Genomic DNA, 17,897 nt, shown 5'->3' on the forward strand with positions numbered 1-17,897 from the left:
GGAACTGCCTCCCTGGATGATTTCCAAAGTTTCTTCTGAGTCTGTGATTCTGCCTCATAGTTAGGAATGTCAGTTATAGCTTATAAACCAAAGTGACATCAAAGTTGTAATGCGTTTAACAACAACAACAAAAAGATTGTGACCAAAGAAGACTTCTCAGCAGCAACAGCTCAGATGTAAAGTTCTGGTGTAGTAACATTATCTTTTGAGCTTTTTCCATTCACCCAGATAAATATTTTAGGCTGCTCAGGAATGTATCAATAGGTAACATGGATGAATTAACATTTAATAAAACCCCTATGTCTGTAATTTTCTGTTAGGTTTAAACTACTACAATGGAATCTTGAAGGCATTATGCTGAGTGAAAAAAGCTAAAGGAAGAACACCACTGTTTCTCTCTCTTCTCAACACTTCTGACACCAAATATGTTGGGAATTTTCCCACACCAGCCAATTCTTTAGTTCTTGGTGGACATCAATGGAGTGTCCTACAATTTAATTCATTTCTGACACTAACTGCTCAGAGATAGTATAGACAGATTAAAGTCTCAGTCTCACAAGACTTTTCCCCACTTCAGATGCCAATCACAAGTTCCAGATTGTCCCCTGTAGTTGTGACTGACTATAGATTGGGGGGTGGGGGGGGCTGTCCCACAACCCCCTCCTGAGCTTCAGTAATTTACTAGAACAACTCACAAAATTCAGGGAAACATTTACAGTTGACCTTTGAACAATGTGGACATTAAGGGCACCGACATCCCCCTCACCTCCAGTCAAAAATCCAAGTATAAACTTATAGTCCAACCCTGTATTTACAGTTCCCCATCTGCAGATGCAGCCAACCACAGATGGCCTAGTACTGTAGTATGTATTTATTGAAAAAAATCTGCATATTAGAGGATCCACAGAATTCAAACCCATGTTGTTCAAGGATCAACTGTACTTACATTTACTGGTTTAAATTACATTTATTCATTTAAAGACTATTACAGAGGATACAGATGAACAACCAGATGAAGAGCTACATAGGGCAATGTATGGGGAAGGGGTGCAGAGATTTCATGTCCCCTTCAAGTGCACAATGCTTCTAGTACTTCCATTTGTTCAACAACCTAGAAGCTCTTCAAACCCTGTTGTTTAGGGTTTTTATGGAATTTCCATCATGTAGGCATAATTGATTAAATCATTGGCTATTGGCAATTGAACTTAACCTCCAGCCCCTCTCCCCTTCCCAGAGGTTGGTGAATGGGACAGAAAGTTCAAAATTGGTTCCTCTGGCAACCAGCCCCCATTCTCTAAGAGTCAGCTCATTAGCATATACTCAGTTATGATTGGCAGAGGCTCATTATGAATTATAAAGACATTCCTTTCACCCTATTACTCAGGAACTTAAAAGGGGTTTTGGAACCCTGTGTCAGAACCAGGAACAAAGACAAAATATGTATTTCTTATATCACAGCATCACAGAAGTGAAACCCAAAGGTTATATAATTTATGCTCCCATTTATATGACATACTGCAAAAGACAAAACTATAGAGATAGAGAACAGATCAGTGGCTGCCAGGGTTTGGAGGTGGGGAGTTGAGTTCTAAAGGGCAGCATGTGGGAGTTTTTTTAGGGTGATGGAACAATTTTGTGTCCTGATCATGGTGGTAGTTATGCAAAACTATACATGCATTAAAACTGAGAGTCAGTTCTAGTAATTTTTCTGTAGATTCTTTTGTATATTCTGTGTAGACAATCACATGACCTGCAAATAAAAACAGATCTTTTCCGTTTCTTAAAACTATTATTTCTTTTTCTTATCGTATTGCACTGGCTAAGACTTCAAGTAGAACATTTGTTAAAATAGTAAACATTCTATGATAAAAACTCACCAGGAAATAGGCATAGAGGGAACATACCTCAACATATATGGCCATATATGACAAGCCCACAGCTAACATCATGCCCAGTGGTGAAAAACTTAAAGCATTTCCTCTAAGATCAGGAACAAGACAAGAATGCTCACTTTCACCACTTTTATTCAGCAGAGTATTGGAAGTCCTAGCCACAGCAATCAGATAAGAAAGAGAAATAAAAGGAATCCACATTGGAAAGGAAGAAGTAAAACTATCACTATTTGCAGATGTTGTGATACTATACCTAGACAGTCCTAAGGACACCACCATAAAACTGTTAGAGCTCATCAATGAATTCAGTAAAGTTGCAAGGTACAAAATAATATTCAGAAAACTGTTGCACTTCTCTACACTAACAACAAACTGTCAAAAAAGAGAAATTAAGGAAACAATCCCATTTACCATTACATCAAAAAGAGTAAAATACCTAGGAATAAACCTACCTAAGGAGGTAAAAGACCTGTTCTCAGAAAACTATAAGACCAATGAAAGAAATTGAAGATGACACCAACAGATGGAAAGATATACTATGTTCATGGATCAGAAGAATTAATATTGTTAAAATGACGATACTATCCAAGGCAATCTACAGATTCGGTGCAATCCCTATCAAAATACCAAGGGCATTTTTCACAGAAATAGAACAAATAATTTTAAAATGTGTATGGAAACACAGAAGACCTGAATAGCCAAAACAATCTTGAGAAAGAAGAACAGAGCTAGAGGAATCACACTCCCTGACTTCAGACTATACTATGGAGCTACAGTCATCAAAACAGTAGGGTACTGGCACAAAAACCAACACATAGATCAATGCAACAGTAATAAACCCATGCACTACGGTCAATTAATCTACAACAAAGGAGGCAAGAATATACAATGGGGGAAAGACAGTCTCTTCATTGAGTGGTGCCAGGAAAACCAGAGTTACATGTAAAAGAATGAAATTAGAATATTCTCTAACACCATATACAAAAATAAACTCAAAATAGATTAAAGACCTAAATGTAAAACCACAAAACTAGAAGAAAACATAGGTGGAACACTCTTTGACATAAATCATAGCAATATCTTTTTGGATCTGACTCCTAAAGCAAAGGAAATAAAAGTAAAAATAAACACATGGGACCTGAGTAAACTTAAAAGCTTTTGCCCAGCAAAGGAAACCATCAGCAAAATGAAAAGACAGCCTGTGGAATGGGAGAAAATATTTGCAAATGATATGACCAATAAGGGGTTAATATCCAATACCTCATATAGCTCGACATCAAGAAAAATAAACAACCCAATTAAAATGGGCAGAAGACCTGAATAGACATTTTTCCAAAGATGCACAAATGGCCAACAGGCAAATAAGATGCTCAACATTATTAATCGCTAGAGAAATGCAAATTAAAACCACAGTGAGCTATTACCTTGCACCTGTCAGAATGGTTATCATCAAAAAGGACACAAATAACAAATGTTGGAGAGGATGTGGAGAAAAGAGAACCTTCATACACTGATGGTGGGAATGTAAATTGGTGCAGCCCTAGAAAACAGTACAGAGGTTCCCCCAAAAACTAAAAATACAGCTACCGTATCACCCAGCAATTCCACTCCTGAGTATATATCTGAAAAAAACAAAAACACTAATTTGAAAAGTTACACACACTCCAATGTTGATAGCAGCATTACGTATTTATAATAGTGAAGGTGGGGAGGACCCTAAGTGTCCATCAACAGATGAATGGATAAAGATGTCAGGTATATATACATACACAATGGAATGCTACTCAGCCATAAAAAAAGAATGAAATTTTGCCATTTGCAATGACATGGATGGACTTGGAGGGTATTATGCTAAGTGAAATAAGTCATACAAAGACAAATAATATATGTTATCACTTATATGTGGAATCTAAAAAACAAAGTAAACTAGCAAATATAACAGAAAAGAAACAGACTCACAGAGAACAAACTAGTGGTTACCAGGGGGAGGGAGAAGATAGGGGAAGGGGGAAATTGAGAAGTACAAACTACTACATATAAAATAAATAAGCTACAGGATATATTGTTCAACACTAGGACTATAGCCAATATTTTATCATTGTAAATGGAATATAACCTTTAAAAATTGTGAATTACTGTTTGTACACCTGGAACTTATATAATATTGTATATCAACTGAACCTCAATAAAAATTTTTTTAATTATAAAAAAAGAGTAGATATCCTTAGCTTGTTCCTGATTTAGAGGAAATGTTTTTTAACCTTTCAGCACTAATGAGCATAGTGATGTTTGTGGTAGGTAAATACCCTTCATCATTATTTTTAAATTTACAAATAGTAAAATTTCAAGAAGATGAGGTTCATTAGATTCAAAGCTAGTCTTGAATATATAAATGTTAATTTAAAGCAGTTATTTCAAGGAATGTAACTTTTTTCACAGTTTATTCTTTCCCTAAAATGAATCTTCTCTAAGTTTAATTTTTTTTTAACTTGTAGACACTGTTGATTCCATTACTCCAGACAAAGTGCGAGGTTTAAGGGATATGTTAAATAGCAGTGCAATGGACATAATGTATTATACTAGCCCACTTTATAGAGATGAAGTAAGTATCATGATTATCTTATTGCTATTGGGTATTTTTTTGAGTGATAACATGTATCCTGAATTTTAACATTTTATGTTCTTTTTTTACAAGCAAGTGAGAAATTATAGGAATCCATTAATCTATAAATAGCCTGTATTTCATAGTGCATTTGAAGTCTTAAACTGCACATTGGGACGCTTAATAAAATGTATAACCTTGGAAGTGAGAGGTTGGTTAGAAAATAGATCTTTGAAAAATAACAGTTTACAGATCTTTGAAAAATAACATCCCTAATAAGTCTGATTAGTAATATCTATGAGTATTATCCTCACAAAAGAGCTTTTTAAAAAATATTTATTTATTTATTTAGCTGCGTCAGGTCTTAGTTGCAGCATGCAGGATCTTTCATTGTGTCACATGGGCTCTTCATTGTGGCGTGTGGGCTCTCTAGTTGTGGCACATAGGCTCTAGAGCATGCAGGCTTCGTTGCCCAGACCAGGGGTCGAACCCATGTCCCCTGCATTGGAAGGCAGATTCTTGACCACTGGACCACCAGAGAAGTCCCACAAAAGAGTTTTAAACACTTAGAAATGTCCTTCAAGTGTTTTTGTATATAAAAGACTTGATTTTATTGTGTCATTTCTATAGTGGATTTGTGTAGTTCTCAAAGGGTAATTTTGCTCATGCATCACAAAGATAACCCTAAAGGGGGGTGGATGGGGAGGGTAGGTGAAGGGAGATAGTTTATTCAGAGTGATGAGGGAATCTCTACCAATGTAGTTTGTCACTTTATTGGTAACAGAAAAAGAATTTTGTTTCATGGGAATAACCGCATTAATTACCTAATAACATGTATTAACTTGTTTAATCCTTACTCTATGAAGTAGATATGATTAGTATCTTCATTTGAAGGTGAAGAAACCAGTACAAGGAGTAGTTACCAATAGAGCGGCTCTGCTGCTCTGTGCTACTCCAAGCCAATCTGTTGCTGATTTTGTTCATTCAGAGTCATTCCCTAACTTAATCCAGGATATCTTTTACATATCGACAGAAATATGTTTGGTTAGTTGCCACAGAAAATTCCTTCTCTTCCAACTACCATCCCCTTAGGATTTTTCTTCGTTCCTCTTTCTATATCCCCTCATTGCCATATACCAGTATTGGGCAAGATCTGCCTTGATCTGATTGAGAACAAACAGTAAAAGAAGCTAAAAGGAGAATTGCTATTCTGGGCTTAATTCTAACCAAAAAGGAAGGCCTAGTCAGTGAAGTAGAGCACTAATAATTTCCACATTCATACTCCTTTATAGTGTACAGTGGGCATCGTTAGATATTCCCTAAAGGTTAGAACACTGAACTATAGTATTGCAAGTAAACCAGTGAGGGGGGAAAAAAAGGAAAGAGAAGGGCTGAGAGCATATTACTGCACGCACGCACGCATGCATGCACATGCACACGTGGTTGGTAGTACTCCTAAAACGGTATCCTGTATCTTCAAGGCTAAAATGTGCTGAGTCATGTCCCCCCAAAGTAATAAGTGCTTTTTAAAAACTTTAATTTGGTGTTAATATCCAGAAAAACTAAAAAGAGAAAAGTGCCAGACTCAGACCTCTGGCCATTGGTGAATCATGACTGAGAAAGTGATCACTTTTTATTTTGCTCTTATAGTCAAAGATAATTTTCCTCAGAATGGAACTGAATAAACCAGATATTCAGAAGGAAAAGGGAACTGATCGTTAAGATAAATGAAATGGAAGGAGAACACCCAGTGTTTTAAATTAGTTGGTTTTTTGATGCAGTTGAATTTCATGGAAAAGCACTGAGAACTTGTGTCTGAGATTCACCAGCAATCTTCAGCAGTGTATCCTGAACATCCCTAATTAGAACAATCACTTGTGGCGCTCATTAAAAATGCGGGCAAAAAAAGAACCCCGTGAGGGGCAATGGAATTTAGGGTATTAATGTGAATTTATGATTTTGAAAATAAGCCAGTGTATGTAGATAACATCTATATATTTAAGCGTATATGCTTAAGCACAGAAGTATATATATATGCATATATTTCCTACCTCTGTCCACTGAAAGGGCCAAGAAGCAGACACCCCAATCCAATGAGCATACCTAGCACCCAGATCTTTGCCTCTAGTGTTATTCTCCACTAAGAAAAAGTAGAGTTCCTTGGAAAAATGACTGATTCCAGGGCTGGGGCAGGATAGGTCCAAGTCAAAGCTGGAAGAATTTGTTTTGACAGAAGGTAGAAAAATGCTCCAAAGAATGATGAGGCAAGACACAAGGACATAATAGTCAAATTAAAGAAGCATATCCCACTGACCAAATCTGGAACAATTTGAGCACCAAAATAATTAAGTAATTATTACTTATTGTAAGGAATTATTAATAGTTCTTTTGTAGAATTATAATAAGGATAATGTACTAAGGAATTCTAAATCATTGAAAAATTTGTAAGTCCTTATCAATGATAAATAGATAAACAAATTGGGAAGAAGGGAGGTCCTTTGCTTCAGTAGGATGCCAAGGGCCTACTAATAAATGTGGAAGGGATTCTGGAGTTGGAAAGTCTCATTTTGCAGCCATCATGGTAGGATCAGGTAGGGGAGAGGACTGGGCAAGAATCATCAGTGGATGCTAAAATGAGGGCAGATTTTTTTATGAGGAATAGAATATTTGCATGGTCTTAAAGTGTATCCTCTCAGACTGCTTTTAGTTTAGAAAACAAAGGTATACAGTGGAGAAATCAAGCAACAACTTTATGGGGTATTCCTGAGGGACACCCAGAGAAGGACACAGCATTATTTATGCAGTATTCCAATTATGAGGAAGCATCAGACAGACATAAAATGAGGAAGTTGTAATAAAAAAGTAGGAATGAGACTGTTTTCTTTTAAAATGTTGGCATAATAAAAGAGAAAGAATGGCTGTGGAAAATGTTCCAGATAGAGAAGATTAAAGAGACGTGATAGCTAATTATAATATCTCATCCTAGACTCTATCCTGTACTGGATTGGGGGAATACTACAAAGGATAATATTAGATCAACTGGCAAAATTAAAATGTGAATGGTAGGCTAGATTAGATGAAATATATCAAAGTGAATTATGAAGTTGATAACAGCACTATGATTGTGGAAGAGAATATTCCTAGTCTTAGGAGATATACACTGGAGTATTTGGGGGTAAAGGACCATGACATATGTAATATATCCTTAAATGGTTCACAAAAAAGTTGTGTGTATGTTATAGAAACAGAACAAATGATAAGGCAAATAGGAGGAAATGCTAACATTAGGTGAATTTTGGATTAAGCCTATATGAGGATCTTTGTGCTATTTTTATTTTGCAACATTTTATAAATTTGAAATTACTCCCAAATAAAAAGTTAAGAAAAAGAAACTAAAAAATACTTTCCCAGGTCCCTCCTCTGGAGATCCTGATTCAGTAGGTCTGAGATAGAACCTGTGAATTTGTGTTTTTAACAGTTCCCCAGGTGATACCATCAGAGAAGTTTGGGAAACATTGCTTAAGGCATTGTGAAGAACAAAAGAAAATAAAAGAATATCTTAGTGAGAAGTGGGCAAAAATTATTCTTATTCTTTAAAAAGGAAAGCTGATTCTGCGAATCATAGTCCATTTAACACAAGGTTGGTGTTAGGCAATATTTAGACTAAATTATTTTTCAACAATATATGTTTCCTAAGGGAAGTAGTGATAAGTAACAGCCAGCAGGTGTTCTGTAGGATTGTCATGCCTGGTGAATTAACCTTGTTAGATTTATTTGATAGGCATAAATAAGAGCCTTTTTTCTCTTCCTCTCAACCTTTGGAATCAAATAAATGCAGATTCAAAACCTGCCACTTAACTAGCTTAGATCAAATTTCTCACTTTCTCAGCTTCCTCACTTAGCTTCCTCACTTATATAATGGACATAAAATACCTAGTTGATAAAGATTGTCATTATGATATATAAATTCCTTGTGCTTAGATTTTCAGGTTGTAATTAAGTTATATATCTGTCTTTATATATTTCAAGGGCTACAATTTTTAAAAAAAGGGGGCTTCCCTGGTGGCGCAGTGGTTGAGAGTCCGCCTGCCAATGCAGAGGACACGGGTTCGTGCCCCGGCCTGGGAAGATCCCACATGCCGCGGAGCGGCTGGGCCCGTGAGCCATGGCCACTGAGCCTGCGCATCCGGAGCCTGTGCTCCGCAACGGGAGAGGCCACAGCGGTGAGAGGCCCGGATACTGCAAAAAAAAAAAAAAAAAAAGGAATAGACTTACTCTCTTAATTCTAGAAAGTAAAATAAGGATCCATGAATTGAAAATACAGAAAGGGACATGTTTGGTTACTAATGAAGAACTGTGTAATAAGCAAAACTGCCTTAAAAATACAGAAGTGTTATAATGAAAAAATTTGTAAATAATGTAAGGTGATGGATTTTAACTAAATTTACTGTGATAATCATTTCACAGTATATACCTATATCACATCATTACATTGTACACCTTAAACTTAAACAGTCTATCTCAATTATATCTCAGTAAAACTGGGGGGGAAATTTTTTTTAAATAGAAGTGACCACTTCTGGATGAAGATACTCACTGGGGTGGATGCTGAGCTCCTTATCCCTTAAGAGGGGTGTTACTGAAGGGACTTTTATCTTCACAGCAGTTCAAGTTAGATCATCTCTAAGACGCCTTTTCACTCAAGTTTCTGAGATGCACATGGGAGGACCCTAATTAGTAATTGTGCACTAAAAAGCTGTGCTTAGGGGAAAAGTTTTGTGTATCGATCAGTACTTCTCAGGTCATACTTTCTGCGGACCAGTTTTTAAAAAAGAAACTAACTCCGGTCTATCAAGACATCATCAGATATGGGAACATATATATATGTATAACTGATTCACTTTGTTGTAAAGCAGAAACTAACACACCATTGTAAAACAGTTATACTCCAATAAAGATGTTTAAAAAAAAAAAAAGACATCATCAGAGAGCCTTTGGCTCTTTCTTCAACCCTAAATAAAGTAACATGAAAAATCCAGAGAGAACTGTATATCTTTGGTACATCTGTACTCTCTTTTCAATGGCTTTTAAAAATGAAGAACTATAAAGAGAATTGTCATGGCCCTTATCTTGCCATTGTTGTTTGAAAATTGTTTAATTGATGTATATGACTAAAACTCTCTAAATTACTTTTTCTCATTAAAATTTCCCGTAACAGGGAGAAAGACAAATGACTAATTATATTCTTCAGCCCTATTTTGGGTATTTGGATTCTCTCTTGAAGCTACTGGGGTTTTTTCCTCTTTGGTTGACTTTCTTCATAAATTTTAATTTGGTGGCAGTGGTTATGAGAATTAGAAACTTTTAAACTTTTGAAGAGCCATCCAATGCCTGCGTATGTAAGAGATTAGCTGAACTGATTAGATAATATTGTAGAATTAATAAAATTAAGATCACAGGGTATATCATTAATCTTGATTCAGATATCCCAAATGAATATAGTTGGTCACAAAGGGATCTAGTGTTTCTATACTTACGTGGTAGGAGTCTTAAAATCAAGGCCTTCAAAGGTAAAAACTATTAACAAATGTTGCTTTTAAAGGAATTTATTTTATTGCAACATTAGCTTTTTCTACACCTCCCTTCATGTAGCTTATAAATTAGGAAAATAACAAAATTTTAAGGGTTGGTTCATATTCTTATCAAAGCCAAGTCCAAAGCATTATGTTATAGCCCCCTTTGAAAAGAGCATGTAATTTGACATCACACTGCCTATTTCTTAAATTCTGTTGACTAGAATTACCTACAACCCATGTCTTGGGAGATTTTTATATGCATTTGCCACTAGTGTGGTCCCCAGAATTGCTGAGTCTGAAACTCTGGGATGGAGCCCAGCAATCTGTATTTAACAAGCCCTCCAGACCCAATACATGGTTTCAATAGCTTTAACCAGACCTCAGTATTGCAGTGTAGAGCTCTGTGATGTCAGCAATCAGAAAGAACATTGCACCTTCATTCATGTCACTGCTAACCCAGCCAAGCATGAGTGCTCAAATAATTTCCAGTTTGTATCTGCTAAAGAATGTTCAGGAAAAACTTATGGAGGCTAAAGATTGAAAATGGAAGCAATATATAATTAACGTTTGTCTGAATAACAGCTGACATATTAAGGACTGACGTGAGAAATTGAATATCAGGCAGGAATTTTATAACTAAATATTAGTAAGCAATGATAGGAAGAGGAGAGGACTGCCTTAAAAGTTAGGTCAGGGCCATGTATGAATGAATTTGAGTAACAAAAGAACCTTGTTCTTCTCACTTCATAGAATACTTTAGTAATATTTGTTAAAGCTAAATTTCAAGAAAGCAGTTTTACAAAGAAAAATGGCTATGATACTCCCCACATTATTAACCTCTAAACCTTAAAAAAGTCCTGCTTTTTAAAAACAACTTTTTGCTCTTATCTATATTACCAACTTAGTGGGAATTTTGGAATATCAAGTAGATCAACATAAGCTTTTTCTTTTGTCACACAGTGGACTTCCATTACATTACTCTTATTTAAATGCATAAAGTGGGACTTCTAGCAGTGCAGTGGTTAATACTTCGCCTTCCAATGCGTGGGGTGAGGGTTCCATCCCTGGTTGGGGAGCTAAGATCCCACATGCCTCACAGCGAGAAAACCAAAATATTTAAAAAAAAAAAAAAGCAGTATTGTAACAAATTCAATAAAGACTTCAAAAATGGTCTACATCAAAAAAAAAATCTTTAAAAGAATGCATAAAATAATAGTACATATATGTTGCATATACAATATGTTAGTAACCCTGTTACCATAAACTCAGATATTCTTTTCCTAAAACTTACTGTGGCTTAAAAACTACAAGGTACAAGACTTTAGAATTGCATATGAGTCCGTTGCAACGAAGAAAAAATATCCAGGACTCCTTGGAAATCTACTAGAATCTGCATGGAACTTTTTTTTATATCTCTGGAACTGCTGGCTTAAATAATTGGTTTAAGGACTATGAAAGGATCTGTGTGGGTAACATCTGCCTTTATTCTTTAGTGTTGATATGGATTATAATATTATATATACCTTTACTTCATTTCCTATAGGGTTCTGAGTTAACTTTAATAACCTAGATATATTTGGCCAGTAATGTGTGTTTTTCTTAATGTATTTGAGTTTAGAAATAAAGTTTATAGTAGTCAGTGATTACTCTAATTTGATGTTTTCTTATTTCAAACAGCTAGTTAAAGGCCTTCAGCAAGAGCTGAATCGATTATATTCCCTTTTCTGTTCTCGGAATCCAGACTTTGAAGAAAAAGGGGGTAAAGTCTCAATAGTGTCACATTCCTTGGGATGTGTAATCACTTATGACATAATGACTGGCTGGAATCCAGTTCGACTCTATGAACAGTTGCTGCAGAAGGAAGAAGAGTTGCCTGATGAACAATGGATGAGCTATGAGGAACGTCATCTTCTTGATGAGCTCTATATAACTAAACAACGGTAAAACACCCTAATCTCTTAAAAGAATTTAAAATGTCTTCATGGAATCACTGGACTTATTAAGTGAAAACTTAAGATTTTCATAATAAAGAAAAAAATACATTGTTTCGGGTACAAAGATTATTGAATAACATGCCTAATCAAGCTAGAAACTTAATTTTCATACTAATTAGGTGTTTTCCTATAGCATGAAATGAATTATTCTTCCATCTTCCTCTTTTTCCTTCTGTCTTTTCCTCACAGTTTATTAGGAGTGAAATCTAAAACTTATTCCAAGCTGAGTCACTTTGTAGAATCCTTACCAAAAATGTTTACTATCTTGTAATACTTAATAGTTTTACTAATCTTAGAGATGGGCCTCTACCTTTCTTATTATTCTGAAAATAATTTAAAAGCCCTTTTTTTGTTGAAAAATATATTTTTGACAGATTTTATAATTATCTAATCATTTGCAGCCTTCCTGATTCTATCTTTTAATTCTTTGCTACATTCCTATCTTCATCTCTAGTTACATGCTCTATCTTTTGTTCTCTTAATGATCATATGATTGATTCTAATAGAACAGTGAAAAGTCACTCATTTTGATAGTTAGCATTATATAAAAACAACCAATTTAGCTGACTTAAATTTTCACTCAGGAAGTGTTGAATTTATTTTTTTCTTATGGAAGTTGTCTAAGGTTTTCATTTATAATTTTATTAAGTACCATAGGAAAAATACATAAAGTTTTTAGTGTCAGAAATAATTGATAGTTTTGAAAGAAAATGTCATGTTGGCAAGCCTCAGAGCTATATTTTAGACATAAAATCCAGTAAAAAAAATTTAACAGACTTAGATACAGAACATTGTAATAGGAAAAAGTTGATATAACCCAAATGTTCATCAGCAGAGGAAGGTTAAACTGTGGTTTATCTGTATGATGGACAATTACACAGTTGTTGTAAAGACTGAAGTAGGTCAGGACACAAGTGAAAAGATTGCTAAGATTCATTATTAACTGTAGAAAAAGGAAAGAGAGAATAGTGTATGTGGTAAGAACATTTGCTGTGTTTTTTTTTAAAGGTGTATATATGCTTGTATGTGCCTTACATTTTATTAAAGGTTTCCCCCCAAAAGCTATTAACAGCATGTATTGGAAGAATAGGGGTACTTTTACTAATTATTTCATATAAACTTTTTGTTTTAGCCTTTTTTTTTGGCCGCGCCACGTGGCTTATGGGATCTTAATTTCCCAACCAGAGCTCAAACCCGCGCCCCCTGCTTTGGAAGCGCGGAGTCTTAACCACTGGACTGCCAGGGAAGTCCCTTCATAAACTTTTAGACTTTCTGTACTACAGCAGGTACATTTATTAAATTCTGTCAATAAGGATTAATCTGAGGGATTGGATGATGGGTCATTATTTCCTTCTTTATGCTTAGTGAACTGGTAAACATCTAATACTTATGAAATTATAAATATGAATGTGTACATAATCTCATACTCCTTTCTAGGATGAGAGACATAGAAGAACGGCTACACGGATTGAAGGCATCATCTATGACACAAACACCTGCCTTAAAATTTAAGGTAAGGAAAGACAGGTGATATTTTCATTGTTGATCTCAGGGTTTTTTTCAAACATCATTTGAAGCATGATGTTAGTGTTCAAATCCTAATTATTCTTTCAAATGAATTTTTTTTTTTTTTAACACTTACAGTGTGTTGGACACTGCTGGTTTCTGGGTTCCACTAAGAATGGACAAGATGGTTTCCTAGCCCTCAAAATACATAACACAGTGTTATTGGGTCTATTAGCAGTATAAAGAATGATGTATGCATGAGAAGGAGGTTTAATTTTGCCTGTAAATGTTTACAAATGAATGACATTTGTACTTAATCTCAGTAAATTGGATATTGCCAAGTAGAGGAAAGGAGAAATGCTGCTCTGTTCTTGAAAGAAATAGCATAAACAAAGGCGTGGAGGGATATACCTTCATAGTACATCCAAGAAACACCAAATAATCTTAAATAGTGAGAAAAGAAAAACAGAGACAGATCTGGTAAATATCTGATATTTAGAATTTAACAAATCTCTGTGACCAACTAGTGGTATGTGGTAAGAAAAATAACTGGAATTATATCAGTGATGATTCCAGGGATGGAAAGCTGACATTTCAATCAATAAGAAGTGTATGATAAAAGCACAAGAAGTGTATGATAAAAGCACAAGATGAGGTGCACGCAGTTAGTTTGGAGCAAAGTGAGCAAACCAGTTTGGCTAGAATTTACAGGATAATAAAGGGCATGGAGGCTGTAGGAAAGCAGGAAGAGCTAGAAAAAGGGACCTTATGTTTGATAGGGGCGGTGGAAAGCTTTTCAGGGTTTTTGAGCATCGGAATAGAGCTGTTAAAAGCAATGGTTTAGAAGAATAAAAAGTTTCAGAGAGACATTGACATTGACCTGACCATTGGAGAAGACACAGCCTATACCTGAATAACAATTCGTTTGCAGTGTTAAATGGAACGTGACGTAAGTTTCCTAATACTCATTTCCAGTTGAATATATGCCCATGTCTAGTGTACTATATTGTTTCTTCTTGATATCTTTTATCATGGGAACTTAACATACAGGTTAAGTGCTGGAATGATGCAAAAATTCTTATTGAATCTATCTCTATGACTTATAAAGGTTTTTTTCTTTTTAACTTATACATTTAAAAGCCATATGGTAAAGTTATAAGATACATTTAAAAGCCATAAGGGTGGGAGGGAGACGCAAGAGGGAGGAGATATGGGAATATGTGTATTTGTATAGCTGATTCACTTTGTTATAAAGCAGAAACTAACACACCATTGTAAAGCAATTATACTCCAATAAAGATGTTAAAAAATAATAAAAATAAAATAAAAGCCATAAGAGCATGGTCTTTGGAGTCACCCCCCACCTGGAATTTGAGTTCCAGCTCTACCACCATTATTATATATAATCAATGTTAAATATGCAGAATTGATCTGATAGTAAAAGTAAACTCTTCTATTTCATGTCCTAGGTTTTGTCCTAGAGAGTTGAGTACAATCCACTAAGTATATTATTATCTCAATATTCAGTTATCACATTACCAGAATTTATGCCCTATAGTTGTGTATCTTTCTAATACATAGTCATGTAGTCTAATAATATGAATTTTTAATTATTTAATTACTTATAGAGAAAAAATATAGAAATCTGAAATTTTAAAAGGAATATATGGTGAATTAGCAAATTAATATTTAGTACTCCAGAGTTCTCAAAGAAACAGAGGTCTTTCTGTGCCTGTTAACTAGCAGATGGATTTACTTTCATAAATAAAAGTGTTAGATTTGTCACACATTACCATTGAACTTTCAGAAGAGGAAAGAAATGTCATCAACAAACATTGGTCTAGAGAGTGGGAAGCTTTGGTTGTGATCATGAGGCTTTGCCACTAAACTAGTTATTTAACATTAGCCAAATCAAAATCAGTTAACATCTCTGAATTCATCTGTTTATTCATCTCTAGATGAGGCAGTTAGACTAAATGTCTAAAGCTCTTCTTCACCTTTAAAATTATTTGATGGATATAGATAACACTAAAGCAATCGTTACTCTTATCTGAGAGAGAATAATTCCTTTGTGTGTTTGTCTACCAAACTGCAAACCAATCATAAACAAAGAAAGAAACGTTGGCATATCCAATTCTTTATTTCTTGTCTTAAATTCTCAATTACCTGTTAGGTATGTTACAGATACCTTAAACTAATTGTGAACAAAAACATGATTTACTTAGAGTATCTGTTACAATTAATGGATTAATTAATATCTTCCCTGTCAGCCAGACCCAAATCTTGTGAATTGCCTCTGGCACCTTCCTTATCCCCATCTCCATTCATTCATGATTCCATCCTAATCTCTCAAATTTCCATTTCTGAATGGAACAGCTTGTCCTCCTGGGTGTAGATTATCTTTTGCCTAAACTCTTTCAGTAGTTTTCTAACTTGTCTCCAAGTCACTAGCCTCTTAATTTTCCAGTTCATTCACAAGCTGCTACCAGATTTACTAACCTCCTAAAACATGGGTCAAATCCTATTCTTTTTCACTACCTGTAAAATAAATTAAGCCAAACTCTTTTAGTCAAACAGTCAAGGTTCTGTACATTCTCATTCCAAGTTACATTTTCCCCACACTCAATTTTCAACCATATCAGGTTATTTTTATTCTCTAAATTAAGCCAGTTTCTTTCCTCCCTCTGCTTTAGTTCATATGGTTCTATCAATATGGAATATCCTTCCAGCCCCAGTATATCCCAACCCCAACTTTGGAAATCCTTTTCATCTTTTATGGCCAGTGCAAATGCTTCCTCCTTTGTAAAGCCCTCAAAGTTGGGATTAATTATTCCTTTGTCTACTCTCCTGTAGCACGCTTTCCCTCTATTATGCACTATTTTATTCTGCCTCTGCCGCAGGATTGTAAACTCTGAGTGCAGAAGCTCTGCCCTATTGGTCTTTATATGTTTTAGAATACCTAATATACTATTACTTTACACAAAATAGTAGCTTAATAAATCTTCCTTCTCCTTATTCTCATTCTTCATTTTCTATTAGATTTTTTTTACGCGGGCCTCTCACTGTTGTGGCCTCTCCCGTTGCGGAGCACAGGCTCCAGACTCGCATGCTCAGCGGCCACAGCTCACGGACCCAGCCGTTCTGCGGCATGTGGGATCTTCCCGGACCGGGGCACGAACCCGCATCCCCTGCATCGGCAGGCGGACTCTCAACCACTGCACCAGCAGGGAAGCCCCTCTATTAGATTTAAAGATAATGAAGTTGCTCCTGGATAGACTGTTTAGAATAATTCATGGTTGTTATATAGTTAATAAGTAATGCAGATACCATCTAGCCAAAGCTCATTTAAAAAGATACATATTTGGAGATACATTTATTATTTGTATTTTACCATATATTATGTTGTGCCCCAATTCTTTGAAAAACACTTCACCACTTTTAAAATTTAGGATGACTTTATTATTGTAGGTTGAAAATTTCTTCTGTATGGGATCACCACTGGCAGTTTTTTTGGCATTGCGTGGCATCCGCCCAGGAAACACTGGAAGTCAAGACCATATTTTGCCCAGAGAGATTTGTAACCGATTACTGAACATTTTTCATCCAACAGATCCAGTGGTGAGTTGCAAATATGGACATTTATCTCTCTATTAAATTTTTCCTAAGAGACTATGTAAGACATCTTGCAAGGTACTGCTGAATTTATGAGAAAGCATTCATTTACAGACATCTCTCGTGGATACTGCGTTTTTTTTACAAACAAGGTTTGTGGCTACCCTGCCTTGAGTAAGTCTATTGGTGCCATTTTTCCAACAGCATTAGTTTTTAATTAAGGTATGTATGGTGTTATTTTAGACATAATGCTGTGGCACATTTAACAGATAGACTTAAGTATAGTGTAAACTTAACTTTCCTATGCACTGGGAAACTAAAAAGTTTGTGTGATTTACTTTATTGCAGTGATCTGGAACCAAACCTGCAGTATCTCCAAGATATGCCTTTGTTTATTACATTTGCATGAGTTCATATTTTTAAAATATTTGTTCTTTGATTAGTTTAGGGATTAGGAAATAAAATACCTTAAAGATGTTCTGTTTATGTTGTATTTGTAGGATGAAAGCATAATGTAAAAATATTATCTTCAGACAATTAATCCAAAAGAAAGGAGTCATCTGGACTTTCAAACCTTAACCAGTTGTAATACCGATAATGTAGCAACCATAAATTTTAAAAATCCCACTTTAAATACTTTTTTCTCTAAAGTATGCTGCAACATTGAAATGTGATTGGTAGATCCTCTTAGGAATGAAAATATTTAAATATTATG

At 35.2% G+C, this 17,897-nt stretch overlaps 1 protein-coding gene across 7 annotated transcripts in view; it reads left to right on the top strand.

Moving 5' to 3' along the window:
- Positions 1–17,897, top strand: part of DDHD1 (DDHD domain containing 1) — a 90,824-nt gene that overhangs the window by 59,335 nt on the left and 13,592 nt on the right. For all 7 annotated transcript variants that reach the window (XM_067028462.1, XM_059056359.2, XM_059056360.2 and 4 more), the window contains 4 exons: positions 4,388–4,494; positions 11,748–12,010; positions 13,502–13,577; positions 17,039–17,188. In XM_067028462.1, the coding sequence (XP_066884563.1) occupies positions 4,388–4,494; positions 11,748–12,010; positions 13,502–13,577; positions 17,039–17,188 (596 nt within the window). The remainder of the gene's footprint in view (positions 1–4,387; positions 4,495–11,747; positions 12,011–13,501; positions 13,578–17,038; positions 17,189–17,897) is intronic.

The sequence above is a fragment of the Kogia breviceps genome, chromosome 3 (assembly GCF_026419965.1).
Source record: "Kogia breviceps isolate mKogBre1 chromosome 3, mKogBre1 haplotype 1, whole genome shotgun sequence".
NCBI lineage: Eukaryota > Metazoa > Chordata > Mammalia > Artiodactyla > Physeteridae > Kogia > Kogia breviceps.